The following is a 24,156-nucleotide window of genomic DNA, read 5'->3' on the forward strand; positions in this document are numbered from 1 at the left end:
TAGCCACAGAGCCATCGCACCAGACCCAATTATACCAGCTTACCAGGATAGTTGTCTATTCTATTTTTAAAAACTATGTGTTGGGCCCGGCAGTGTAGCCTAGTGGCTAAAGTCCTTGCCTTGAACACGCCGGGATCCCATATGGGCGCTGGTTCTAATCCCAGCAGCCCTACTACCCACCCAGCTTCCTGCTTGTTGCCTGGGAAACAGGCCCGATGTTTTGGGATCCTGAACCCACGTGGGAGACCAGGACGAAGTTCTTGGCTCTGGATGGGCACAGTACCGGCTGTTGTGCTCATTTTGGGGAGTGAATCAACAGACAGAATAACTTCCTCTCTGTCTCTCCTCCTCTCTGCCTGACTTTGCAATAAGAATAAATAAATCTTAAACAACAAACAAAAACACAAACAAACAAAAAACTATTATGTGGTGATCCCAGATAAGCACTCTTGGGAGACTCCCCATTTAGACTGTTGACCTTAAACCCTGGTCTCAGGGAAAAATCACAATATATATACTCCATTTAGGTGGACTTGGTCAGCCAGTAGACCTTGGAAGCATTTTCTCAACTGTGGCGCAATGAGGGTGATGATGTCTTCAGAGCATTTTTCCCCACACTAGGGTCTCTAAGGCCTCCTCAAATAACTATCCCCCATCCCCAGGTGCTGACAGAGTTTGACATCAAGGAGCAGCCCCTCCCTTCCCCCTCCCACACCAAAAAAACCAGAATTTTATTTCGTCCATCTTCCTCCATACCAACCCTTTCAATTCTAGCCAGAGGCCCACACAGGCAAGCATCTTTCTCAAGTATGTAAATGTTAAAAGTAAAAGTAAAAAAATCAATCTTGTAAATATTCCTCAACCTAAGATATCCTTCTATCAAAGACATATCCCAACTGTTATTACTATCTTCCTTTTTGAGAACTGGTTTTCCTCTGAATATGTCATTGAATGATACATTAATGCCAGAAACTCTTCAATATTCTCTACATCCAAGGCCTTTTCCAAATATCATGGTAGCTGAGAACCATCATACTGTAACTCTGAGTGGGACCATAACTTGCTTTGGTTAGGGGACTGTAGCAAACATGATTTGCAAAACAAAGAGTTGAAAATCATTTATATGAATGGGTTTTATGTTTTTATACACTCCTACCATCAAGCAAAAATGAACAGGATACCCCTTTGAACATGGCTGAAAAACCTCTACCTAGATAACACATGTTGGCAAAATCCAGCTGAGACAGGGATAATTGTCCAGTGAAGACCAGCACAAATCAGACTTCTGAGCTAAAATAAACACTGTTTATATCACTGAGTTTTAAATGGATTGTTATACGTATTTACATTTATTCTGAAAGTTAAAGTCAGAGACTCATTTCCCAAACAACCACACCAGCTGGAGCCTATCACTGGTCAAAGCCAAGAACTAAACCTTAATCTTGGTTCACCAGGCAGGTGGCAGGAACCCAAGCACTAAAGCCCCCACCAGGTAGCTCCCACAGTGCACATTACCAGGGTGCTGAACTTGAGATTAGAGGCAGGACTACAACCCATTTACTCCAACAAAGGATGCAGAAATCCCAAGTTCTGATTGCCACCATGTGAACTCCTCAACCCTGCCCAAGGAGTCTTGAAAAGTTTTGTGGAGGTGCGGCTCACTTCTAATCCAGCTCCCAACTATGGGCCTGGGAGAGCAGCAGAGGACAGCCTCTGCATCAACACATGAGACCTGGAAGAAGCAACAGACTCCTGGCTCCAGCTCGGCCCACCCAGCTTTGGTCATTGCAGGCATCTAGGGTGAGAATAAGCAGATGGAAGATCACTGAAAATCTTACCTTAGCAGCGACTTCAGCACTAATCTCTTCTTGAGTTTCTGCTAATCTTTTCTTAGCCACTTCAGTTCTTCGGTCACAATCTGCAATGAAGGACTGCAGATGATCCATGGCCTAAAAAATCAGTAATAAACAATTAATGCCCCAGAAAGACCATTATTCAAAAGTTATTTTGTTTTTTGGGATGCCACCATGGAATTAAACTAATAGTTAAATTACAAATCCAAAATACTACCTGTTAAAAAGGGGAAAGAAAGGAACGAAGGAGAGGGGATTTGAGGGAGGCAGCAGGGGAGGAAAAGAAATATAGTAATCATTGAAATACATGAAATGTTTTTTCCTGAAATTAACAAAAAATTTTAAATTAGAATTGTTCACACAGTCCCCAAATTGCTGAAATAATCAGACAAAAGCCAGGAGCCTATAACTTCCGGCCTTCTCAAATGGGTGGCAGGGACCCAAGTACTTACGCTATCATCCCAAGCACATTAACAGGAAGCTGGATCAGAAATAGAGCAGATTAGGATTCCAACAAGCACTCTACTATGGGATGCCAGCATTGCAAGCGACAGGCTAACCTGTGACATCACAATGATCCAACTCACAGCTAATGTGCCTGTATGACAGATGATGGCTTAGGTATCTGGGTTCCTTGCGAGACCCAGATCACAGCTCCTGGTACCTAGATTTTGCCAGCCCAGGCAGCAACCATTGGGCATGAATCTGCAGTCTAAATCTATCTGTGTGTCTCTTTATCAATCTGCCTTTCAAACACATATTTTTTTAATTGCTAAATATTACATGATCACAGGGAAATAGATAATACTACATGTTACTGGTAGAAATATATACCGATAAATCTCAAAAGCAATTTAAAAACATTTACAGGGCCTTGCACATGCTAGGATCCCATATGGGTGCCAGTTCATGTCCTGAAGGCCCCACTTCCTATCCTGCTCCCTTCTTGTGGCCTGGGAAAACAGCTGAGGTCAAGCCAAATCCAGGGACCCTGAACCTGCATGGGAGACTAAGAAGAAGCTCCTGACAACTGGCTTCGGATCACCTCAGCTCTGGCCATTGCAGCCACTTGGGGAGTGACTCAGCAGATGCAAGATCTTCTCTGCCCCTCCTCTGACTTTCTAATAAAAATAACTTAAAACCCACATCTCTTATCAGGGTAGCTGATTCAAATCCCAACTCCACTGCTTCCAAACAAGCTTTCTGCTAATGGAGCACCCTGTGACAGCAGGGGATGGCTCAAATACTTGGATCCAAACCACCTATACAGGACACATAAATTAAGTCTGACTCTCTCAACTTTAACCTGGCCCAAAAGCAAAGAAACAGATGGAAAACTTTTCTACATCTGTCTTGTACCTCCAAAATTAAATGAAAAATTTAAAAAAATACAAAAAACTTATTTTTTAAAAGATTTATTCTTATTGGAAAGGCATATTTACAAAAAGAAGAGGGATATTCTATCTGCTGATTCAATCTCTAAATGGCCACAAACAGCCAATCCAAAATCAGGAGCCAGGAGCACGCTCCGGGTAGTCAGCGGGCCCAAGGATTTGAGCCATCCTCTGTTACTTTCCCAGGCCATCAGAAGCGAGTTGGATCAGAAGCGGAGCAGCCAAGACATGCACCAGTGCCCATATGCCAGTGCTAACAGGTAGATTAGCCTATTGTGCATTCACTATACTGGCCTCCTTTAAAAAACATTTTTTTAAACTAGAATGCAGTAGCTGTTATGGTGCAAGTTGCCAACTGGGATACTAGTTTCCCATATGGGTATCAGGCTCAAGTACCACCTGTTTAATTTCCAATCCAGCTTCTTGCTAATACTCATGGGAAACCAGCAGGCAATGACCCAAGTACTTAGGCCCTGCCACCCATATGGGAAACCCTGCTGAAGCTCCTGGCTCTATTCTAGCCCAGCTTTGGTCATTAACAGTCATTTAGGAATGAACCCAGGGGACCGAGATCGTGTGCATACGTCTTACTCTCATTCTGCCTTTTGAACAAAATTTTTAAGGCTTAAATAAATAAATAAATAAATATTCATTTCCTAAAAACAGAGCATTTTCCGGAAGTGAAAAATGCACAATATATTAAATCATAACCTAAATGCTTTAAGGTATTCCTGTAATTGTTTCAACCAGATTAAGCTATGTCTGCAGACAAAATGGTTCTCATTTTCACTAGCAAAATGGCTTAGATGTTAAAGACATGAAGTACTTCCTTGTCTCCCAAATCAATATGAGTACCATTTCACTGATAAAACTATCCCAAGTGGAGGACAGCGGCTGGCATCCTGCTGTATTAGGTTCGGTTATCACTTGTAATACTGGCACATCCCTTTGGCATTGGTTAGACCTGGAAAAAGCTCCTGGCTTCAACCAAATCTAGCCACATGGTTAAGGACATCTAGGGAATAGACCAGTGCATGGGAAATCTGTCTCTCTCCCTGCTTTGTAATTCTTATTTTTAAACAAATAAATTGTGCTAAAACACATAAGCATGGAGAAGGGGGACTGGCACAGTAGTTAGGATGACTTTTTTTTTAAAAAGGTTTATTCATTCACTTGAAAGGCAGACAGAGGGAACAAGGGAGAGGGAAAAAGATCCTTTATTCATTGGTTCATTCCCTAACGGCCCCAACAGCCAGAGTTAGGCCAATCCAAAGTCAGAAGCCAGGATTACGCTCTGGATCTCCCACATGGGTACAAGGGCCCAAGTCCCTGGATTATGCTCCACTACTCTTCCAGGGATACCACCAAAGTACTGGAATAAGAGGGCCGCAGTCAGTACTTGAACTGGTGCCTATATGGTATACTAGCAGGACAGGCAGTAGCTTTTACCCCTATGCCACAATGCTGGCCCTAAGAGATGACTCACAAAACTGATGGCAGCATATCATATCACAGTTCCTTTGTGGGTCTTCAGTCCACACTCTTCCTTTCTGCTAATGCTCACTGTGGGAGGCAGCAAGTGATGCTGAAATACTTGGGATCTTTCCCTATTATCCAGAAGAGACATATATTGAATTCCTAGTTCCCAGCTTTGGTTAGGCCCTCTCCCAACTGTTGCAGGCAACTGAAGAGTGAACCACCATTTAAGATATGCCTGTCCACCTCTCAGTCTAAATGAATACATAAATTATATATACACACAATGTAAGTACTGTAAGACCTACATTCATCATATTTTACGTAATACTGACAAGAAAATGAAATCATTCTCACATTAAAAACATTAAGATAAAGTCCCAATTTTGGTCCTTTTAGATACCTGAAAGGCCTGTACCATGCCAACAGTGTGTCAGTGTGTGAGAGACACATACAAGTGAATATGAAAGTACAATTTCAGTACGTTACTAAAGAAATGGTCCTAAATGCACTAGGAATTAGTTGTTTTAATCAATTTTTAACCACTACCACTTTTCCTGTAAATTACAAGACTTACACATAATTTTGTTAAAATATCATCTCATATATTAAAGTCTTGCCAAGAAAAGTACATAATTGTAATTAACTAGTATTTTTCATATAAATACAAAGTGGCTAACATCTTGTATGCAAAGTGCTATAAGATTTTCCTTTAAAGGGTTATTGAAATAAATCTACATCCAACTTGTTTTGCTACTAAAGACAGTAAAGCTTATTAAGACCACATACATCAAGCTCAAAGAAAAAATCTTGTTCTTTGGATGCAATTTCATAATCTGCTCTTAAAGCCAGGTCATGGACTTTGAGACATTCGCCAAGATCCATTCTCTGTAGGGAAAAAACAAAGACATAAGATTTTATTACTTAAAAACAAATATAGTTTCCATATTATCATTAAATAAGCACAATCCTCTTTACAATACACATTATGCTATAGACACTTCTTTACCATATTAACTGCAAATTTCATCAACAAGTACTCAATTTGACACCAGAAAAACAGCATCAATTCGCTCAGTCCAAAGATGATAATAATGATCATTTCTATAATTAAGAACAAGGAAATGCTTCCAGAATCAAGAAAACGGTCCTAGATCCTAAACAAGACTCCATGTGAATAAAGAGGTAAGTCTATAAAAACAAGGATCTAATCTCATCTATAAGCCTGCATTATGAAAAAACACTCTGAAATCACAAAACCAATGTAGCTTCTCAAATAATACACAAAGCCATGAAAATCCATTACTTTCACATGTATCTGTGAAGTTGAGAAGATTTTTTTTCTAAGGTCTGGTGCTGTGGTACAGCAAGTTAAAGTGCCACTTGCATTATCTTGGTTTTTTTTTTTTAAAGATTTATTTTTATTATTTTTTTTATTGGAAAAGCGGATATACAGAGAGGAGAGACAGAGAGGAAGATCTTCCGTCCGATGATTCCTCCCCAAGTGAGCGCAACGGCCGATACTATGCCGATCCGAAGCCAGGAGCCTCTTCCGGGTCTCCCACGCGGGTGCAGGGTCCCAAAGCTTTGGGCTGTCCTCGACTGCTTTCCCAGGCCACAGGCAGGGAGCTGGAAGGGAAGCGGGGCTGCCGGGATAGAACCGGCGCCCATATGGGATCCCGGGCGCGCAAGGCGAGGAACTTAACCACTGTGCCACTTGCGCCATTGCACCAGGCCCCATTTGCATTATCTTGTATAGCATGCTATCTGCAGTCCCTTACTCCACTTCAAGGCAGCTGCATGCTAATGAGCCTAGAAAGGCAGTCAGATATCCCAGGTCCGTGGGCTCTACAGCCGGCGCTAGCATCCACATCGTGAGCACTGGCTGCTCCACGTTTTTTAAAAAAATATTTTATTGTAAAGTCAGGTTTATAGAGAGGAGGACAGAGATCTTTCATCCAATGATTCTCTCCCCAAGCACTTGCAATGGCCGAAACTGTGCTGATCTGAAGCCAGGAGCCATGAACCTCCTTGGGGTCTCCCACGCAGGTGCAGGGTCCCAAGGCTTTGGCCCATCCTTGACTGCTTTCCCAGGTCACAAGCAGGACCACTGGGATCAGAACCGGCATGCTCAAGGCCTTTAGCCACCAGGCCGCCGCACTGGGCTCTAGCTGCTCCACTTTCAATCCAGCTCCTTGCCAATATAATTCAGGAAGCCATGAGCGGGCTCTACTACCTGGGCTCTGGCATAGCCCTAGCTATTGTGGCCATCTGGGGAGTAATGACAGACACATCTGCCACACCCTTTCTCCCCGAACTCAGTTTTTCAAATAAATAACATAAATTTTCTCTTAAAAAAAAAAAAAAAACCCGAAGAAGAAAAATCTGGGAGGGGACATCACCCCAATGCTAGATGCTAGGGATAAGGTGAATTCATGCAGTTTAAATTCTAAAAGAAAACTAGTAATATCAAGTCTAAAACAAAGCAGTATTGCTTCTCATTCCTACTTGGATCAGATAAGAACACTAATCTGAAGAGTATTATTTCACTAGATCTAAAGAATGAGCAAGTTAACTGTGGGAAAAATACAAAAAGGTTTCAGACTTTACAGAGGAGTTAGAAGGTAAATAAATCTTCCAAACTGCTAGTGTGCGGGCGTGCACACACACACACACACAGACACACACACACACACTTACAGGAACAGCAAACAGAACAGAAAATCCAGAATACATAAATCAGAGCCTAAGCTTTGTAAACAGTACTCAGAACTGACTCGGCCTATTTAACTCTTGTCTGACAACATGGATATATATATATGTAGATAGATATGTATGTATGTATGTATATATAAAACATAATATATAATCACCTATTGTGCAAAATGTCTCCAAAAATATGGTGATTTCATTCAAGAGGATTTAGGCCAGTGTGGTTGCATAGCACGTGAACTTGCTGCCTGTAGTGCAATACATCCTGGAAAGCAGATGTCGATGGCCCAAGCACTTGGGTCCCTGTCACCCATACTTAGAGTTCAGTTTCAATCTGAGCACCCAGTTTCACCCTAACCCAGCCCTGTTTGATGCAGACATTTGAAAAGTAAATCAAAAAATATAAGCTCAGAATCACTCTCTCTCTCCAGTGCCTGCCCATGCACCTGAGCTGCTACCACATACTAGAGACGCAAATTTCATAAATTTTCACACTTAAAATTATCTTTCAAAATTAATATAATCACATGGACTTGTACTTGCCCATATGACTTTAGAATTAACAGTTTCAAACCAGGTACTGTGAGGGGCTAGCATCATGACACAGTGAGTCAAACTGCCCTCTGAGACACCAGCACCCTCAACCAGAGCTGGGTTACATCCCAGCGTCTCCGCTTCCAATTCACACCAGTGCTAATGGCCTGGAGAAAGCAGATGATGCTCTAAATGTTTCGGTCCCTGCTCCTGTGTAGGAAATCCAACCAAGCTCAGCCCTGACCACTGCGACCATTTAAAAACAAGTGAACTCTCTTATTTTCTCAATTTGACTCTCAGTGAATTAATTCTTCTTAGTTACCCTTTGCTATTCCTTCTTCAGCTCGCCTGCATCATTAAATTTCACAAGTAAAACACTAAATATAAAAAGGGGAAAGTAACGCCCAACAAAATCTTAGAAAGTTTTAAAAATTCTGTAACTAAATCAATACACCCATTGTTTTATCATGTAAAACAATAAAGCTTAACAGTTAAAATGCTGCAATTATTATGAGTCAAGCACTAAACGCTTTTAAAAGATTCCTTAGTAAGAACCATCAAATTAGAACTAATTATACTAATTCATCTGTCTTGCTACTTAAAATCTGAAAGTAAAATCTAACATAGTACAAAAGAAAACAAACCAAAACATTTCCAGGAACAGGGCTAGGTGTTAGGCCCAACAACAAGGACACCCACATCCTGGCTGGCTGTGCTTGATAACGGATCCTGGTTCCCGATTCCAGCTTCCTAATAATTTAAACCCCAGGAGGGAGCAGGTCAGAGTAAAATGGAGATGTTCAAGAGATAAGAACAGAGTTCCTGGCTCTTGCCCCAGCCACGTCTCAGACACTGGAAAATGAACCATCCGAAACAGGATTCTCTGCCTTAACTTAGAAACAAAAAAGGTAAAAGACCTAAAATCTGTCTTATACTTGCGCTAAATCACTTGCAATATAACAATCTGTTTCACTTATTATTATCACGTATTTCGTGTAACGCAAGTTCAATGAGCTCAATGATATACATGTTACAAATGATGTGTTTGTAACATCATCCTTCCTTTTTCAACCAAAAGGAGAAACCAGAATCCACTAGCTGCCCCAGATTTGGTAAGACGAATTTACAGCAGCCCACAGGCTGGGATTAACATCATCTGCCTGCCAGCACAGTACTGCGTATGGGTGCTGCTTCAGGGCCCATTCATATCTCAACTGCTCTACTTCCAGACCACCAGACCAACTCCCTGCTTACAGTCTGGAAAGCAGCTGAGGATGGCACAAGGCCTTGGGCCCCTGTACACAGGTGAAAGGCCGGGAAGGAGCTCCTGGCTCCCAGGTTCAAATCAGCTCAGCTCTGACATTTGTGGCCATATGGGTCCTTGGGGAGTGAAACAGCTTACGGAGCACCTCTGTCTGCCTCTCCTGTCACTGTAAAAATCTGCCTTTCAAAAAAAACCCTGAATTTGTGGAACTATTTACATATCTTAAAAATATCTGGAGGGCCCAGCACAGTGGCCTAGTGGCTAAAGTCCTCGCCTTGAAAGCACCGAGGTCACATATAGGCACCGGTTCTAATTCTGGCAGCTCCACTTCCTATCTAGCTCCCTGCTGTGACCTGGGAAAACAGTTGAGGATGGCTCAAAGTCTTAGGAACCTGCACCTGCATGGAAGTCCTTGAATAAGTTACTGCCTCCTGGCTTCGGATGGGCACAGCTCTATCTGTTGCGGTCATTTGGGGAGTGAATCATTGGATGGGAGATCTTCTCTGTCCTCCTCTCTGTAAATGTGACTTTTCAATAAAAATTAAAAAAAAAAAAAAAAAAGATGCTGTTGAAAACAAAATCAAACTCCCTATTCAATTTCTTTCATATTTTCTACAATCATCAGATGAAATCGGGTGGAAGATCTTCCTCTCTGTATATCTGACTTGGCCATAAAAATAAGTAAATCTTAAAAAATCCTTTAGTGCTTTTCCAGGCCACAAGCAGAAAGGGAGCTAGATGGGAAGTAGAGTAGCTGGGACGTAACCGGCGCCCATATGGGATCCTAGCGCATGCAAGGCAAGGACTGAATCACTAGGACACCACAACAGGCCGGCCCACTCCCTCTCTTTCTAACTTAAATCTTAAATGTCTGACATTGGAATACCTGGGTTTAAATCTTGGCTCTATTTCCTGCCTGAAACTTTTTGGTAACAGATCCCGCAAGGCGGTACTTACAGTTGAGATGACTGGATTCCTGCCAATGTCGTGCAAGGTCTTGTTCTCCTGGATCTGGCCCCAGCCAAGGGGGCACGTGGAGAATGAGAGTGGACAAGAGCTCTTTTTACCACTCTTTCGTTATAAGATGGTAACAACTGCCTCTGTATTCAAAGTACTCAAGTGTTCAGCTTAGACACTCTGAGTTACCAAGCCCCTGCTCCTGTTATAGCTTTCTAGTCATCCTAGACCACAAAAGGGAGAAGTGGTAACTCAAGTAGTTGGGTCCTGCCACTTGTCAGACTAGGCACAGCCACTGCAGGCATTCGGGAATGAGTCAGATATGGCAGTACCCCTTATGTTCTCAGTGTGTCTGTCATTCATTATCTCTGTGTCAGATAAATACACAATTGCTCTGAAGAATGGAAATAGTAAAGCATCAACGTCTATGGAAAAAAACCTTCAACCTAGATAGAACAAACAGGGACACAAATCCTTCCTCTTAGTGTTATTAATCATCGCCTAGTAACTGGACAATGAAGATTTTTACCAAGTGGTACATGTCACTAATTAAACAACAGATATAATAAATACGTACAGTTCCAGAAAGGACATCATGTGGACAACAGTTGAGAAGGTGGCTCTTGCATACTCTGTCATCACTGAATTTTATTCGTTGACGAGTAGTATCTCCTGTAATATAGGAAAGTCAACAACATCCTAGGTTAGACAACTGGAAAGCATTAAGTATCTGAGAGCCCTACTATTAACTAGTGCTTTATGTGTGGTTACACACACATTTATTTATAAATCAGCTCAACAGGGATTAGTGTTTTATATAACCTCCTATAGAAAAACTATTTTAGACAACATGCAGTTGCAGTATGTGTACTGCACTTAAAACTCAATAGTCAAGGTAGGAAAGCAATGCATTCTGTTAAACAGAGTACTTGAGAAAAGCATAGGATTTTAGAGCAGGAATGGACCTTACAGATTACCAAGTCCAATTCCTTTGTATTGCGGATGAGGAAACTGAGGCCCCCGGAGGTTAAGCAACTTGCAGCAGACCCACTAGAAGAGTTTCTACTGTATACAATGTTCCCTTCTTGACAATAAGCATTGATTCATTTTGTAATTATTTACATTAATTGAAAAACATAAAAAGTAATCTTGCAAACATTGCATACACACTGCGAATCCCCACTGAACCCCAGACGCCATTTCTTCCACTATTTTGTTCCAGCTGAGGTGTCTCCCCTTTTGCTGCTGGGAGGAGTTAGAGAGGGTAGAATAACGTGTTTAAGAGCGTACAAACCTGGAAGAAGGACTTACACACCAGTAAAACAAAGGCACATTGCCTAAATGAAACGTTAGCTTTAAGGCCTAGAAAGGCTCCAAACCTCCACGTTTTATGCAGTCTGCGCTATAAACTGCCAAACTGGGTACTTATCAGTCTGTCTCCACATAAAACATTACACCTCCTAAGCAAGAGAAGTATCAACCTGCTCGTCAAATAGGACTAGCTACTCAAAAGTTTAAAGAACCCAAGAAAGGTAACTAGCTCTAGTATCAAAATGCAGATGTTAAATTTTTGCTTAGAATCTCTGGAAAAACAAAAGAAAAAGCTCATAGGATGTTTCCTCTTTCTAAACAGAATAAGCCCTAAGAAATGCAGATGTTTTAATTCAGCTTTTGAACTGAAAGCATCGTGAGCAAATGAAAACCTACTGGTGAATTACTGAAGCCGACACTGCTGGCAGCAGCAAGGACTGTGATGACTTCCACTGCTCCTGCTGCCTGCAGACCACAGTCAATCATTTAAACCTCTGTGTTTTCATTTAACAAAAAAGGCTAAAATTTAATGTCATCATGATCTTACATTGAAGAGTTTAATCACATATCTTCAACGATATACTGTCATATTCTGATGGGGTAAGATTTTGTTCTAATTTGTTTTAGTCAAAAAGATTTAAAGAACATTCTAATTTGTAACCAGGGTATGCATTTCAAAGACAACTACAGCTAACGTGATAGCTTCACAGCAGTTCCACAATAGGTTTTCTAGAGGCTACTCACTAGTAAGACTGTTCTCGACACAAATTGGAATGACCCAGTTAGTGTTCACGCCTGCTACTATGTGATAAAGGTGATTTTGGTGGTCCTTTTCTTTTTAAACACAACTGCTTTTGTTCCACATTCATTAACACATCTGAAAAGTTAGCAATAACTCACGGCTCGGCGAATGCGGGGCCTTTCTGACACTCCCTTGCAGACTGAAGTAGGCAGGCATAGATACATTGAACCTTTACAAATAAAACAAGGGGCCAGATTGTTCAGTTTGTATAGAATAAACTCTGCCAGCAATTTCAATACAGCATCTAGAAGTACACGTTGACTGTACAGATTCTTGTAGATGAAAATAAAAGTGAACAAAATCAGGGTGTTTTTTTTTTTCTAATACTGACTTAGTGTTACCCCAGAGAAAAATACCACTGGCCATAGCTTAACAGTCCAAAACTGGAACTTTCAAAGTAGGCCTCGGGCCCATGTGCCAACTGGGGTTTTGTTTTAAAAAGCTATACACTTCATCAGGACTGGTGAGTGCAACTTCAGGTCCTGCTCGAATGGTACTCTGCTAAACTCAAACAGCAATGCTGTATTAGAGATTTTTGCTTGCTAGCATATAATACAATTTTAAACCTGCACCCCAATTATGTCAAAATCTCTAAAGATGATACAATGTTTTAAACAGGGTCAAGGGAACCTTATATCTAAAGTCTCCCTCTACAAGTATCTAAATCTTCAGTAATGCAACAGCGTATCACTTTAGTGCTTTGTTAAACTGACAGCTCAAGGTTATAAACAGAGCTCAATAAGATCAAGATTCATCAAGCTTCAGTAACCAAACATTTCATCCACAGGGTGACTGCTTTTGCTTTAAAAAAAGAAAAAACACCATCATTGAATCTATTATTAGATATGTGTGTCCTGAAGACACTATGATAAACCAGCAACAATTCCAAATATGAATCTAACAGACAGTGGTCCCGATGAGATTAAAAAAAAAGGGGGGGGGGGCGGAGCCAAAGCACGCTAAGAGAACTCCTGACTGCACATGTTGGGTGCTCCATCAGCTTTTGAGAACTGTAGAAATACAGCTACCAAACACTCGCTGTTACAGTAAAACCTTTAACAACTGAAGGTACAAAAATAGTCTGAGGGAGACTAAAAAGTGTGTATCTGTTTATTGTATTTTTAAAATTCTACTCAAGGACTTTAACACTTTATGTAACAACTGGGCTACAAACCATGCAGTATCTAATAAAATTTGGGCTTATGCCAGAAAGTAAAATTCAGTTCAATCAACAAATAATTTTTAAATAAAAACACTGGTAATTTTGGCTTCTGTCAAGATATCTGGCCCAAACCATGTCTTTCAAAAAAAATTTTTTTTTTCAGATAAAAGTGTCCATGAAAATAACAACAAAAAACACAAACAGGGAACCAGTAACAATCAAATTTAACAATATAAAGAACTATTTTATGAATCTAAATACTTTAATTTTGAGTTTTCTGGGCATAGTCACATAAAAAATCTCAACTGGGGGAAAATGTGTCCTGTCTGAATTGAGTTCACAGGACCAAACCCACTGACATCGCCCTCCGTGTGCCAAGCAATAGTGTTGCACAGAGGCACCCGAGACAAGCACCCTCCCTTCAAGGAGTCTATGATTTTTATAAAGAAATAAGACATACAAATGAAGGAATGAGCAGTAATACAAGATAGCATGATCCCAGTGCCAAACGGGTATTTTCAAATAGGTAGTGCTCCAGGGATTTAAGACTATAACGTCCACCAACAAGCACTAGAAAGGCTGGGAAAGAGCATAAAATAAAAGGACAGAGAGAATTCAAAGCAAAAAAAAGTAGAAAAAGAGCATTCCTCACTGGAGCTTATATAGGCAGGAAGGCTTGGAGAACAGTAAACAAATCATATTTGGTTTGGCAAATGGCTTCATGCAAGGAAGTAGCAAAGTTGGAGCCAGAATAATGTTTTGAGGTAAAGCTTGACTTCTTAATTTTTTTTCCATCCAAATTTTTAGTGCACAAGAATTTTTAAAAAATGTAACGAAGAGTAGATCAAGCTATTTAAGTCAGCAGTAATAATGTCCAACCTATAAAAACAGCTCTCTGCCCTAAACCTCTACAATGATTAATGCACATAACTACAATGCCAAGTTTTTAGAATCAGAAACCTGAAATACAACTCCTGCAGGCAAAATATTTTTCATGTGAATGGAAGCTCCAACATTCTAGTAATTTCCTACTGATCAATTTATCCTCAAAGCAAGAATTCTCTTACCTCCCCCTTGTCCAATCTCTTCACGAATCTCATGAATCATAAACTTTTGAGAATACCTGAGTCACAGGCAGATAACCACAACTGGAACACATTCCTAGCCATTTGCTTCTCCAAGGCAACGAAGTCTGAGGCAGTCAGTCCCACTTGGACAGGCCACTTAAAAAACCTGTCATTTTATGATCCTGCCTCTTCTGAAACTGACATACTTAAATTTTACTAGTGTGAACACTTAAAACCGTACCCTAGCTGTTATCCTACACCACTGCACGTAGAACATGCTATTTTCCCAATTATCCACCCCTCCCACCCCTGTGTTGCCCACCCTTTCCCTCCCATACAAACAATAAACCAAATGAACTTTCACAGATTTAGGTACTATTTTAAAAACATCAAAATTTTACTTTACCCATTCTCTCCGATGCTCCCTGTATTTTTATAAGCTGTGAGTGGATGACCATGTTATGTGATCAACAACTGTGAAGGCTAAGCAAAAGTGAACTGAGTTTAGTATTGTAATTTCAAAAGAATCTTAACGTTTGTAATATTTGACATATTTCATGATATGCAGAATTGTATTTTACTGCATATTAGGTATTAATGGCAAGCAATTCATAAAAGCAACCAGTATTTCTTTTGTACAGAACTAGCATAGAGCTTAGCTTAGGGAAAGCAGAGGGAAAACACAACAGCATACAAAGCAATGGGCACATCCTCATGTTTATAAATGGGATCAGGGAGTGAAAGCGCACACACACACACACACACACACACACACACACACACACACACACACACACACACACACCACTTTTAGGGGCCACATAGCACCAAGGGCTAGAACACAGGTCCCTAACTTCTAAAACAGGATCCATACTCCCTTACATGAGGGGAAAAAAAAAGCTAGAGTTAGAAAGCTGTAGAATCGAAAAAACTGAAGTTTGCTTCCCTGACCTCTTGAACCCTCATATGTAGAGATATGACCTTTCCATTTACTATTTCTTCCAGTACAAGCTGCCATGTTCACATGCAGAAAACATGTAAAGATCCATGACCAATTCTAGTCCAGTCCAGGGCAGGAAGAAACCTTCTGCAGTACACAAACCCCATATGCTCCTGTAGAGCCAAGATCAAGGAAGCTGACTACTGCTACATGGCTATCACACTTGGAAACTGACCTCAGCACTAATCAGCCCTTACACTTTCCAACCAACCCTAACCACCTCTAACTACCTTTGTGTACCTTTAAAATTCAGTCTAAAATCTCTTGTAATTAACCTTTTCAATGATCAATTTTTACATTACTTGTTTATTCTATGTTCCCTTGTTAGTTCATTCACCCAGTTTAATTCACTGTATATGTAAGAAGGTCAAGTATGGAGTTCATTTTACAAAAGGAATCACCACCATATCTTAATATAATAGATGCTTTATAAAAATTTTAATGACATGTTAAAGGAAGGAAATACTAAACATCGCATCAGAAAGATAAATATCCCAGTCTATTTTCGAAATGTAACAGTTATTTCTTTCTAGCAGAACTTAGAAAGTCACTCTCAGTAATACAAGTTTCTCCTTCTTCTAAAAGATGCTAATAATACTTCACAGCTGAAACAGGACATCCCTGTCAGTCCTCTGGGTCATGTGACCTAGAACCTCTAATGCTTAGATTACATACTATTACCACACCCACCATAATCCACAAGAAACACATTTCTTTTAATGCAATGCTCAATGTATTAGAAATTTCTGAAACAAGTTTATACTTGCTGCATATAACACTTTTTAAAATTTTACATCTAGTCTACCTATCAATGAAAATTTATATAACAAGAGTATAAAGAATGAGACTGGAGAAGACTTGATAGTAAGAGAAAAAGCATGGAGCACCTGTAAAAGCTAACAGAATGGTGATGAAAGCTGTAAAAATAAAATTAGCAAAGTAGCTACGTGATATAATGAGGCCTCAGAGGGCTGTTTTACCCCTATTATACAAGCAGATTCTTCAGCAGCTGATTGGGATCAATGCCATCACATGGTGGGTCAGGGGGAGGGGGAGATCAAAGAGCATCTGTTTGGGGATTCAAATAAAACATTAGCAAGTCATAGTTAGGAAGGAGGAGAATATTACACCCACTAGTCTACCTTCCAAATGCCTGCAACAATCAGAACAGGACAGGCTACAGGTACGAGGCCCAACTCCACCCAGGTTTCCCACACAGCCAGAAGAAACTCACCTACTTGACCCATCTGCTGCCTCCAGACACTGGACTTCAGACCCACGCAGTACAAAATGAGATGGTATTGTCCCAAATTTTATAATTTGGATACATATTCACAGAGGGGCCACTCTGAGCCAATAACCCACAATCTGGGTAGATGGCACCCCTTATTATTCAGAACTTACTGTACACAAAAGTAACAAAAGCTATGAAACTAATAGTTGGAAAAAATGAAAAAATGACAGATTTATCTATCAAAAATGACAAGTTCACAGGGCGGCACAGTGGCTCAATAGTCTAATCCTTTTTCCACAAGGGTTGGCATTCCACATGGGCACTGGTTTGTGTCCCAGCTGTTCAACTTCCCATCCAGCTTCCTGCTCATGGCCTGGGAAAGCGGAGGAGGATGGCCCTAAATCTTGGAACCCTGTACAACCACGTAAGAGACTCAGAGGAGCTCCAGGCTCTGGCTTACGACCAGCCCAGTTCCAGCAATGGCAACCATCTGGGGAGTGAACCAACAGACAAAGATCTCTTTTTGTGGTGTCTCTCATACCCTATGTAAATGTGCCTTTCAAATAAAGAATTAAAAAAAAACAATAGCAAGACAAGTTTTCATCGGTTGATGGTAGCTATCAGCCAACCAGACAACCTTGCCAAATCTAAAATCAACAAAGGAAATAACGGAAAAGAAATGAGAACAAAGAACAGAAGTGGCAGACAACTCAATGATAAAGAAAATTGAAATGAAGAGCATCATGAAGGAGATGAGAGTCTTGTAACTATTGAAAACTCAGTAGCAATATGGTGTCCCACCGGATGCACACCAAATTCCAAACAAGCCTTAATTTTGGAGAATGGACTGCTAATGCGAGGAGGAACATGGGGACTTCACTTGTAAAGCTTTGTTTTTTAAAATGTGATGAAATACAAAAGAGAAAAACCTATACATTCATACAGGTGTTTGTCATTTGAAAATTTTCACAATCAATTGCCTATTTTTATCATCAAAATCTGCGTAGCCAAAAAATAATTATTCATGTTCTGCCTTTGGGCACTTGTGGATCATTAGAGCCAAAGAGGAAAGAACAAACCATTAAAGCCATGCAATTCAGCGACACACAGATTCTCCTGCCATCAACAATGACTAACCCTAAGCCTGTCAACCAGGACAGACCACCGGTCACTACGTGGAGGGCAATGTCCTTTCTAATAGCATGAAGCAAGCTAAATCTTAACATAAGAATTTGCAAAACTATTCATACATGGTATCTAGATTGATTCATTTCTTCCTTTTCCCTCTCCTCCACCTTCTTTCTTTCAGGGTTGCTATTCCAGAACTCCCCGATAAAGCAGTTTTCCCACTGCCAAGCATTTTTTCTCTCTGTGAAACCAATCAGTAACATCCTACAGAACTGTTGATCTCCACACACCAGAACACACAGATGAGAAATCAAGCTAGTCAGCCATTCCCACCCTGGCTACAAAGACCTCTCTGGAGACCTAACTGCTCCCCACCTCCAGCATTCCACTTCTACTAACACGCAGAGACCAAGCTTTCCTTCTATATGAAGACCTAGAACAGCGCAAAGTGCTGGACTGGTATAAAAGATGGTTTTAGATACCACACTCATTACATCAAATTCACATTTCAAACCTCACTCACTCATTTAATGGAAAAGTTACTGATCATGATTAAGTGAAAAGTTTCCATGAGAAAAAGTACCCATAACACCCGACAAGCTCAAATTTTCAGCATAGGAAACCCTAAGTCATATCAGTGTCTAGGTTCCATCTTTCTATATGTCATTTTGTTTTCATTATATTTACTATAGGTCACATAAGGAAAACAAACAAAAACAACCAAAAAAAGGTTAAAAATAGTAATGCCATTTACTGTTAATTGTTAACTAACATTAACAATAGTAATATGATTAATAAATGGGAATTCTTTATCTAGAAGCTTCTCAATTTGCTAAATTATGCATCACAATATTCAGATAGTTTTAATTTTTTAACATTATTTATTTTCATTGGAAAGGCAGATCAGATTTACCGAGAGGAAAGACAAAGATCTTCCATCCACTGATTCGCTCCCCAAATGGCCACAATACTCGGAGCTGAGCTGATTCGAAACCAGGAGCTTCTTTTCCAGGTCTCCCACAAGGGAACATGGTCCCAAAGTTCTGGGCAGTCCTCGACTGCTTTCCCAAGCCACAAGCATGGAGCTGGATGGGAAGTGGAGCAGCTGGAGCAGGAAGTGGCACCCATTTGGGATCCCAGTGCTTGAAAGGCAAGGATTGAGTTATTCAGGCATTGCACCAGAGACTCCCCAAGAGTCTCTTCAGTAGGAGAGTCCCAAAATTTGCATTTCTAACAAGTTCATAGGTGATGTCGAATTTACTTGTCTATGTTCCACATTTTGAGAATCACTAATTCATAACAGTGATCAACAACCTTTTTTGAGATCTGGCACAGTAGCCTAGCAGCTGGGATCCCATGTGGGTGCCAGTTCGTATCCAGGTTGCTCCACTTCCCATTCAGCTCCCTAACTTGTGGCCTGGAAAGGCAGTCGAGGACGGCCCAAAGCCTTGGGACCCTGCACCCACATGAGACACCTGGAGGAGGTCCTAACTCCTGGCTTCGGATCAGTGCAGCCCGGAGCCATTGCAGCCACTTGGGGAGTGAACCAGCAGATGGAAGATGTTTTTCCTTCTTTCCGTAAATCTGGTTTTCCAATAAAAATAAATAAATCTTTAAAAGAGCCAGATTGCAAACATTTTAGGTTTGCTAGCCATATGACTTTATGGAAATCATGTAATTCACCTTCTGTAAGGCAAGCTAGCCATATACATGCTATGAAGGAGCACTGTGTTGCAACACAATTTACTTAAAAAAAAAAAAAAGCAGGCCACCAGTGCCAACTCCTAGTCCAAAGCATATCCTTAGGTAACAGAAAATACACCATGTAAACTAACAGGGCAGGATATAGAACAGAACAGCTAGGTTGATAACTAAATATTCGCCAATAAATATTCAGTTTCTTCTATTAAAAAGGCAGTTTCAGAAAGTTAACTATAAAAGAGAATTGAAAAAAAAAAAAAAAAAAAAAGAGAATCGGAGGAAAAAAGTTCCTGAGGTCTTAAGAGAGACATGACCAGAGTCAACAAAAGCAGCTGGTTAAAGTTTTTTCATGATCAGCTAAACAGGTCAAACATCAATTGTACATGGTTCACAATTAGAACACGTGGGTCAATAATGAATGGATTTTAAAACAAGCTTCAAAGATCTGTTCTGTGGCCTATGCTAAGTGGCAAAATGCGACCCATTCAGCTAACTGAACTGTTTTACTCCCCTGATATTTTCAACTTCTCACAGGCCTAAGCAAGTCAGTGCGCAAGCACAAGCAACCACACAGACAGTTCCGCTTTCCAGAGTGACTTTTCTCTGTAACCTTGATAATCCTACGAAATTGGATAACTGGTCTACTTTGGTCGTTTCTTCCAATTTATTTTCTAGTAGCTGCTGCTGCACAAGAATTTAAACCAAAAAGAGTACTATAACCCTTTTTTCCAGATGCTAAAGCCACGAGATTGCCATCAGAAAGTCATGTTCTATAATTCCCTCCTTCCTTCCCCACCAGGCCGTTCTTTCTCCAACTTCTTCATCTACAATCCCGAACGGACTCATTCTCTTGAGTGGAACTGTACATGTTCCCTCAAGAACTACATTAAGAGCATTGAGATTCATGCATCTTTCTGGAATTCCATTCTTGAACAGAATTTGCTTTCCTTATTCAGTCTTTAAAAAAAAAAAAACTGTTGTCATTTTTCAAATTTGAAAGACAGATTTACAAAAAAAAGAGGAGACAGATCTTCTGTTTACTGGTTCACTCCCCAAGGGCCACAATGGCCAGAACTGGTCTGAATTGAAGCTGAAAGCCAGGAGTTTCTTATGGGTCTCCCACACGGGTGCAAGGCCCAGGTCCTTGGGCCACCTTCTGTTGCTTTCCCAGACACAGTAGCAGGGAGCTGGAATGAAATAGAGCAGGCTGGGACAGGAAGGGCACCTCCTGAGGCTGGCACCAGGACAGAGGTTGAGCAGGGCCCCTACACTGCCTGTCTTTTCCATGTCACTGCTGGTCTGAACCCTTACCAACTTCCAAGTTCAATGTTACTATCATTCAACACCACCTCGCTAAGCCTGACCTTGATCCAGTATACCTACTTGCCTTTAAATTCCTGCTACCCATCTTAAACCTGCAGCTCTCCTACTATCTTTTCTTACATGACATTCTACCCAAATTGCATTTGTTTGGTATTTATAGAGCTTAGGAAGAGATAAAGCCAAGTATTTTTTCTTTGGTCTCAGTATTTTTTCCCTGATATAAAATACCTAACTCACGGGGTTACTTGAGAGCTAAATAACTACACAGAATAGAGACAGTGCAGGGTTACATGAGCTAATTTTATGGTTTTCTAGGCTGCTACATGGATAGAAATATTACTCAAGAGTTCAAAATACAAAGCTAAGATAGTTTCTTAAACTGATTCACTATGAAAGTACCAGAACTTCCAGGATTTTGGACATATGTAGAACTCAAAGTTCTTAAAAATCACTGAAAATGAAATACAACCATTTGTTTCCTAAAGTTTCTTTAATATTAAAGAATTTACAAGCTCTGAAGTAAAATCTCATTCTTATTTCAAGTGTGTGTGCCCATATATTAAAGGCCATGCCACCTTTACTTAAAAATGAGTAATCTAACAAGAATAAAACAATGATTTAACTAATCAGAAAATAAGGCTCATTACAATAGTGTGAGAAAAATTAAGACTTTCAATGTCAAGTCAATGACAAGGAACACAGATTACAGTGAAGTATAAAGAGAATTCACTGAAGGAAACACTACTCCAAGCTTAGATTCAACAGTTCTGTAGCAAGGCAAAATGGCATCCTGAACTAAAGACAATACTTCCAGAATTCAACATCTCAGTCCCCGAGATGTCCATTCAACTTTCACATCCCATCTATTACAGCTATGATTAAATAAGCTAATCAGCAGAAATACTGAGTTATACAACTTCTAATTGAGAAAGCATATATTTAGGATGATTATCATAAAAAATATTTAATTACCCGAAGGCTTAACTTTTCCAAAACATCTTCTAATTATAAGACTACAGAATGCCATATTTCACAACCTGTTGATTGAGAGCAGGCAATCCTAGTTTGATTTAACCTTTCAGAGATGTTATCTGCTCCCATCTAAAGATTCAATCAATTAAGAGAAATGGAACCCTCCAAACTACCTTCTGGAACTTCTCCAATTCTAAAACAAGGGTGTGATGGAAAATCCAACCTCAGATTCCGTTTAACTGCTATTCTACGCACTTCTCAGGCATTCCTGAAACTAGGGCGATAAACTCAGAACCAAACTGTTGTGGAGCAGAAAGGCTTTGGAATCTGACCTAACACTAATAATCATGGTCTGTGTGAGGACATGGGGTTCCTCTACAATCACCCTGGAGTCTCAAACTGCTCCTTAAACCCTCCCCTGCAGCTGCCCCTGCTAGTGGCTGGATGGTGCTTAGACACACTCCCCCTTCTACTAAATAAGAACTAACAGAAAAGAACTTAGAAAATGCAATCATTCTCTAGATAAAATGCTAATAACTGAGATCTACTTATGGGTGCTCCTTTCTAAAAAGCTTTATGTATGTTTTTTAACATTATTTGACTATGACATAGGAAATTATCTGGTTTCCCCATATAGCAAATTAGAGATTTAACTTGAGGCAAAAAAGGTGAAGTGACTTACCCAAGAATACAATTAGAGGTACAGCTGGGGCTAGAAACCAGGTCTCCTGAGTCCCAGCCCAGTGATCTTTTCCTTAGCCCATGATGCCTTATCAGAAAAAGCCAAATACAGTCAGACCCCCAGTTATATGGGTATGAGTTACACTGATTCACATATACAAACTTTATATAGTGTGACCAATGTTTCAACTCACGCGGTACCCTGCTTCCATTTATGCAGTATGCCAGGCATCGGCACGATTTTCAGTGGCACACAGGCGGTTGCCACCACCAGGGCCCTAGGCAAAATTGCAAAGAAGGCAAAGTTTGTCTTTGGCCCTCCCACTTCCCTTATGCATTCCTCTCCCACCTCCTTGTCATCCCCCTACCCGGCCTCCCAGCGCCACCACTCTGCCCTCTGCTTGTCCAAAGCCCCCCGTCCCGCGCTTCCACCACTCATCCAACTGCCCTGAGCGCCCAGTGGCCCAAAATTATTTCCCTGCTACCAAAATCCCTATTCCTGAGAATTCTAATCTAAATGACTTACTGAATCAAATAAGTCCGTGTATCTAGAAGATTTACATCTCCAAGGAGTTGAAAAAGGAGCTATTAAGTATTGGGGGGAAAAAAAAAGCGGGAAGAAATCTTCTGGAAGGGGCAGGATTTCTCTGGACTCCTGGGCCAGTTGAGACTCTTCCCAACCAGGAGTGGCCCTGAGCGCTCAAAAGCGCTATGAGGACAGCCGGACTCCAGGGTTAGAAACACAAAAAGCCTCCTACCTACCTGCTCCATCTCTCTCCCACTTCCTGGATCCCCAATTCCACCTCTTAGTGCCAAAGACACCCAACAGCATTCCTGGTAAGCTGTTTTTGTGTCCAATACAAGCCTTTCCATTATTTCGTTTCAAATTATATGATGCTACTCAGGGCTGTATCCATGTTCCCCTGTCCCTGGGTAACTTGAAGTTGACTGTATTCTAAAAAAGAACAATCCTAATTATTTAAAGGTGCTGAAGCAGAAAAGGAAGTATGTAAACTCATTAAATACTGGCAAGAAGCAAAAGGTTTTAATTCCTATTTTGTATACATAAAAGAACTAAGTTGGCTTTCCAAAAAAAAAATCAGTTCTTTTCCTTGAAAAGAGGTATGTTTCTTCCTCCTAACCCAATACAACAGTGACAATCCAGTCATTTCAGCTAAATATTATCGTGGATTTGCAAACATGAGTTCATTCATAGATCCTCTAAGTATGGAAGGAAAAAAAATCCAGGAACAGACACATAAATACATTTATTCATTTGCATACAAAGCAGAATGGGTTTTAAGAAACCCACACTTTGCTGACTACATACACAGGAACATTTTGTTTTCCTTTTAATTGAGCCTTACAACACTAGATGGGCTGCTTGATTCAGAAATTATATCAGCTGATACTTGTCTTGGTCCAATTAAAACACCCAGTGAAAACTGTGAAATCTGGCATATGCAGAAGACACCAATGGTCTCCACAAGGATTACAAGGATCATGTAACATAAGCCTTCCCGACTGCTATCTTTACAGACTGGTCTAGATCCTTGGTGAAGCCCCTTCCCAATACCTCTTTCAC

General features: G+C 40.5%; 1 protein-coding gene across 7 annotated transcripts in view; it reads right to left on the reverse strand.

Annotated features, from left to right (window-relative positions):
• The window catches only part of LOC121170791 (putative RNA-binding protein Luc7-like 2), a 40,751-nt gene that overhangs the window by 14,814 nt on the left and 1,781 nt on the right, over nt 1–24,156 (reverse strand). For 2 of the 7 annotated variants that reach the window (XM_041002103.1, XM_041002099.1), the window contains exons 2-4: nt 10,768–10,862; nt 5,513–5,611; nt 1,839–1,949 (exon numbers count right to left, since the gene is read on the reverse strand). In XM_041002103.1, coding sequence (XP_040858037.1) covers nt 1,839–1,949; nt 5,513–5,611; nt 10,768–10,862 — 305 coding nt within the window. Of the gene's footprint in view, nt 1–1,838; nt 1,950–5,512; nt 5,612–10,767; nt 10,863–12,401; nt 12,473–14,938; nt 17,635–22,765; nt 22,850–24,156 lie in introns of those variants that run through there. The other 5 variants (XM_041002098.1, XM_041002102.1, XM_041002100.1 and 2 more) reach the window with 5 other exon arrangements.

The sequence above is a fragment of the Ochotona curzoniae genome, unplaced genomic scaffold (assembly GCF_017591425.1).
Source record: "Ochotona curzoniae isolate NIBS_2020 unplaced genomic scaffold, NIBS_Ocur_1.0 scaffold_2476, whole genome shotgun sequence".
Classification (NCBI taxonomy): Eukaryota; Metazoa; Chordata; class Mammalia; order Lagomorpha; family Ochotonidae; genus Ochotona; species Ochotona curzoniae.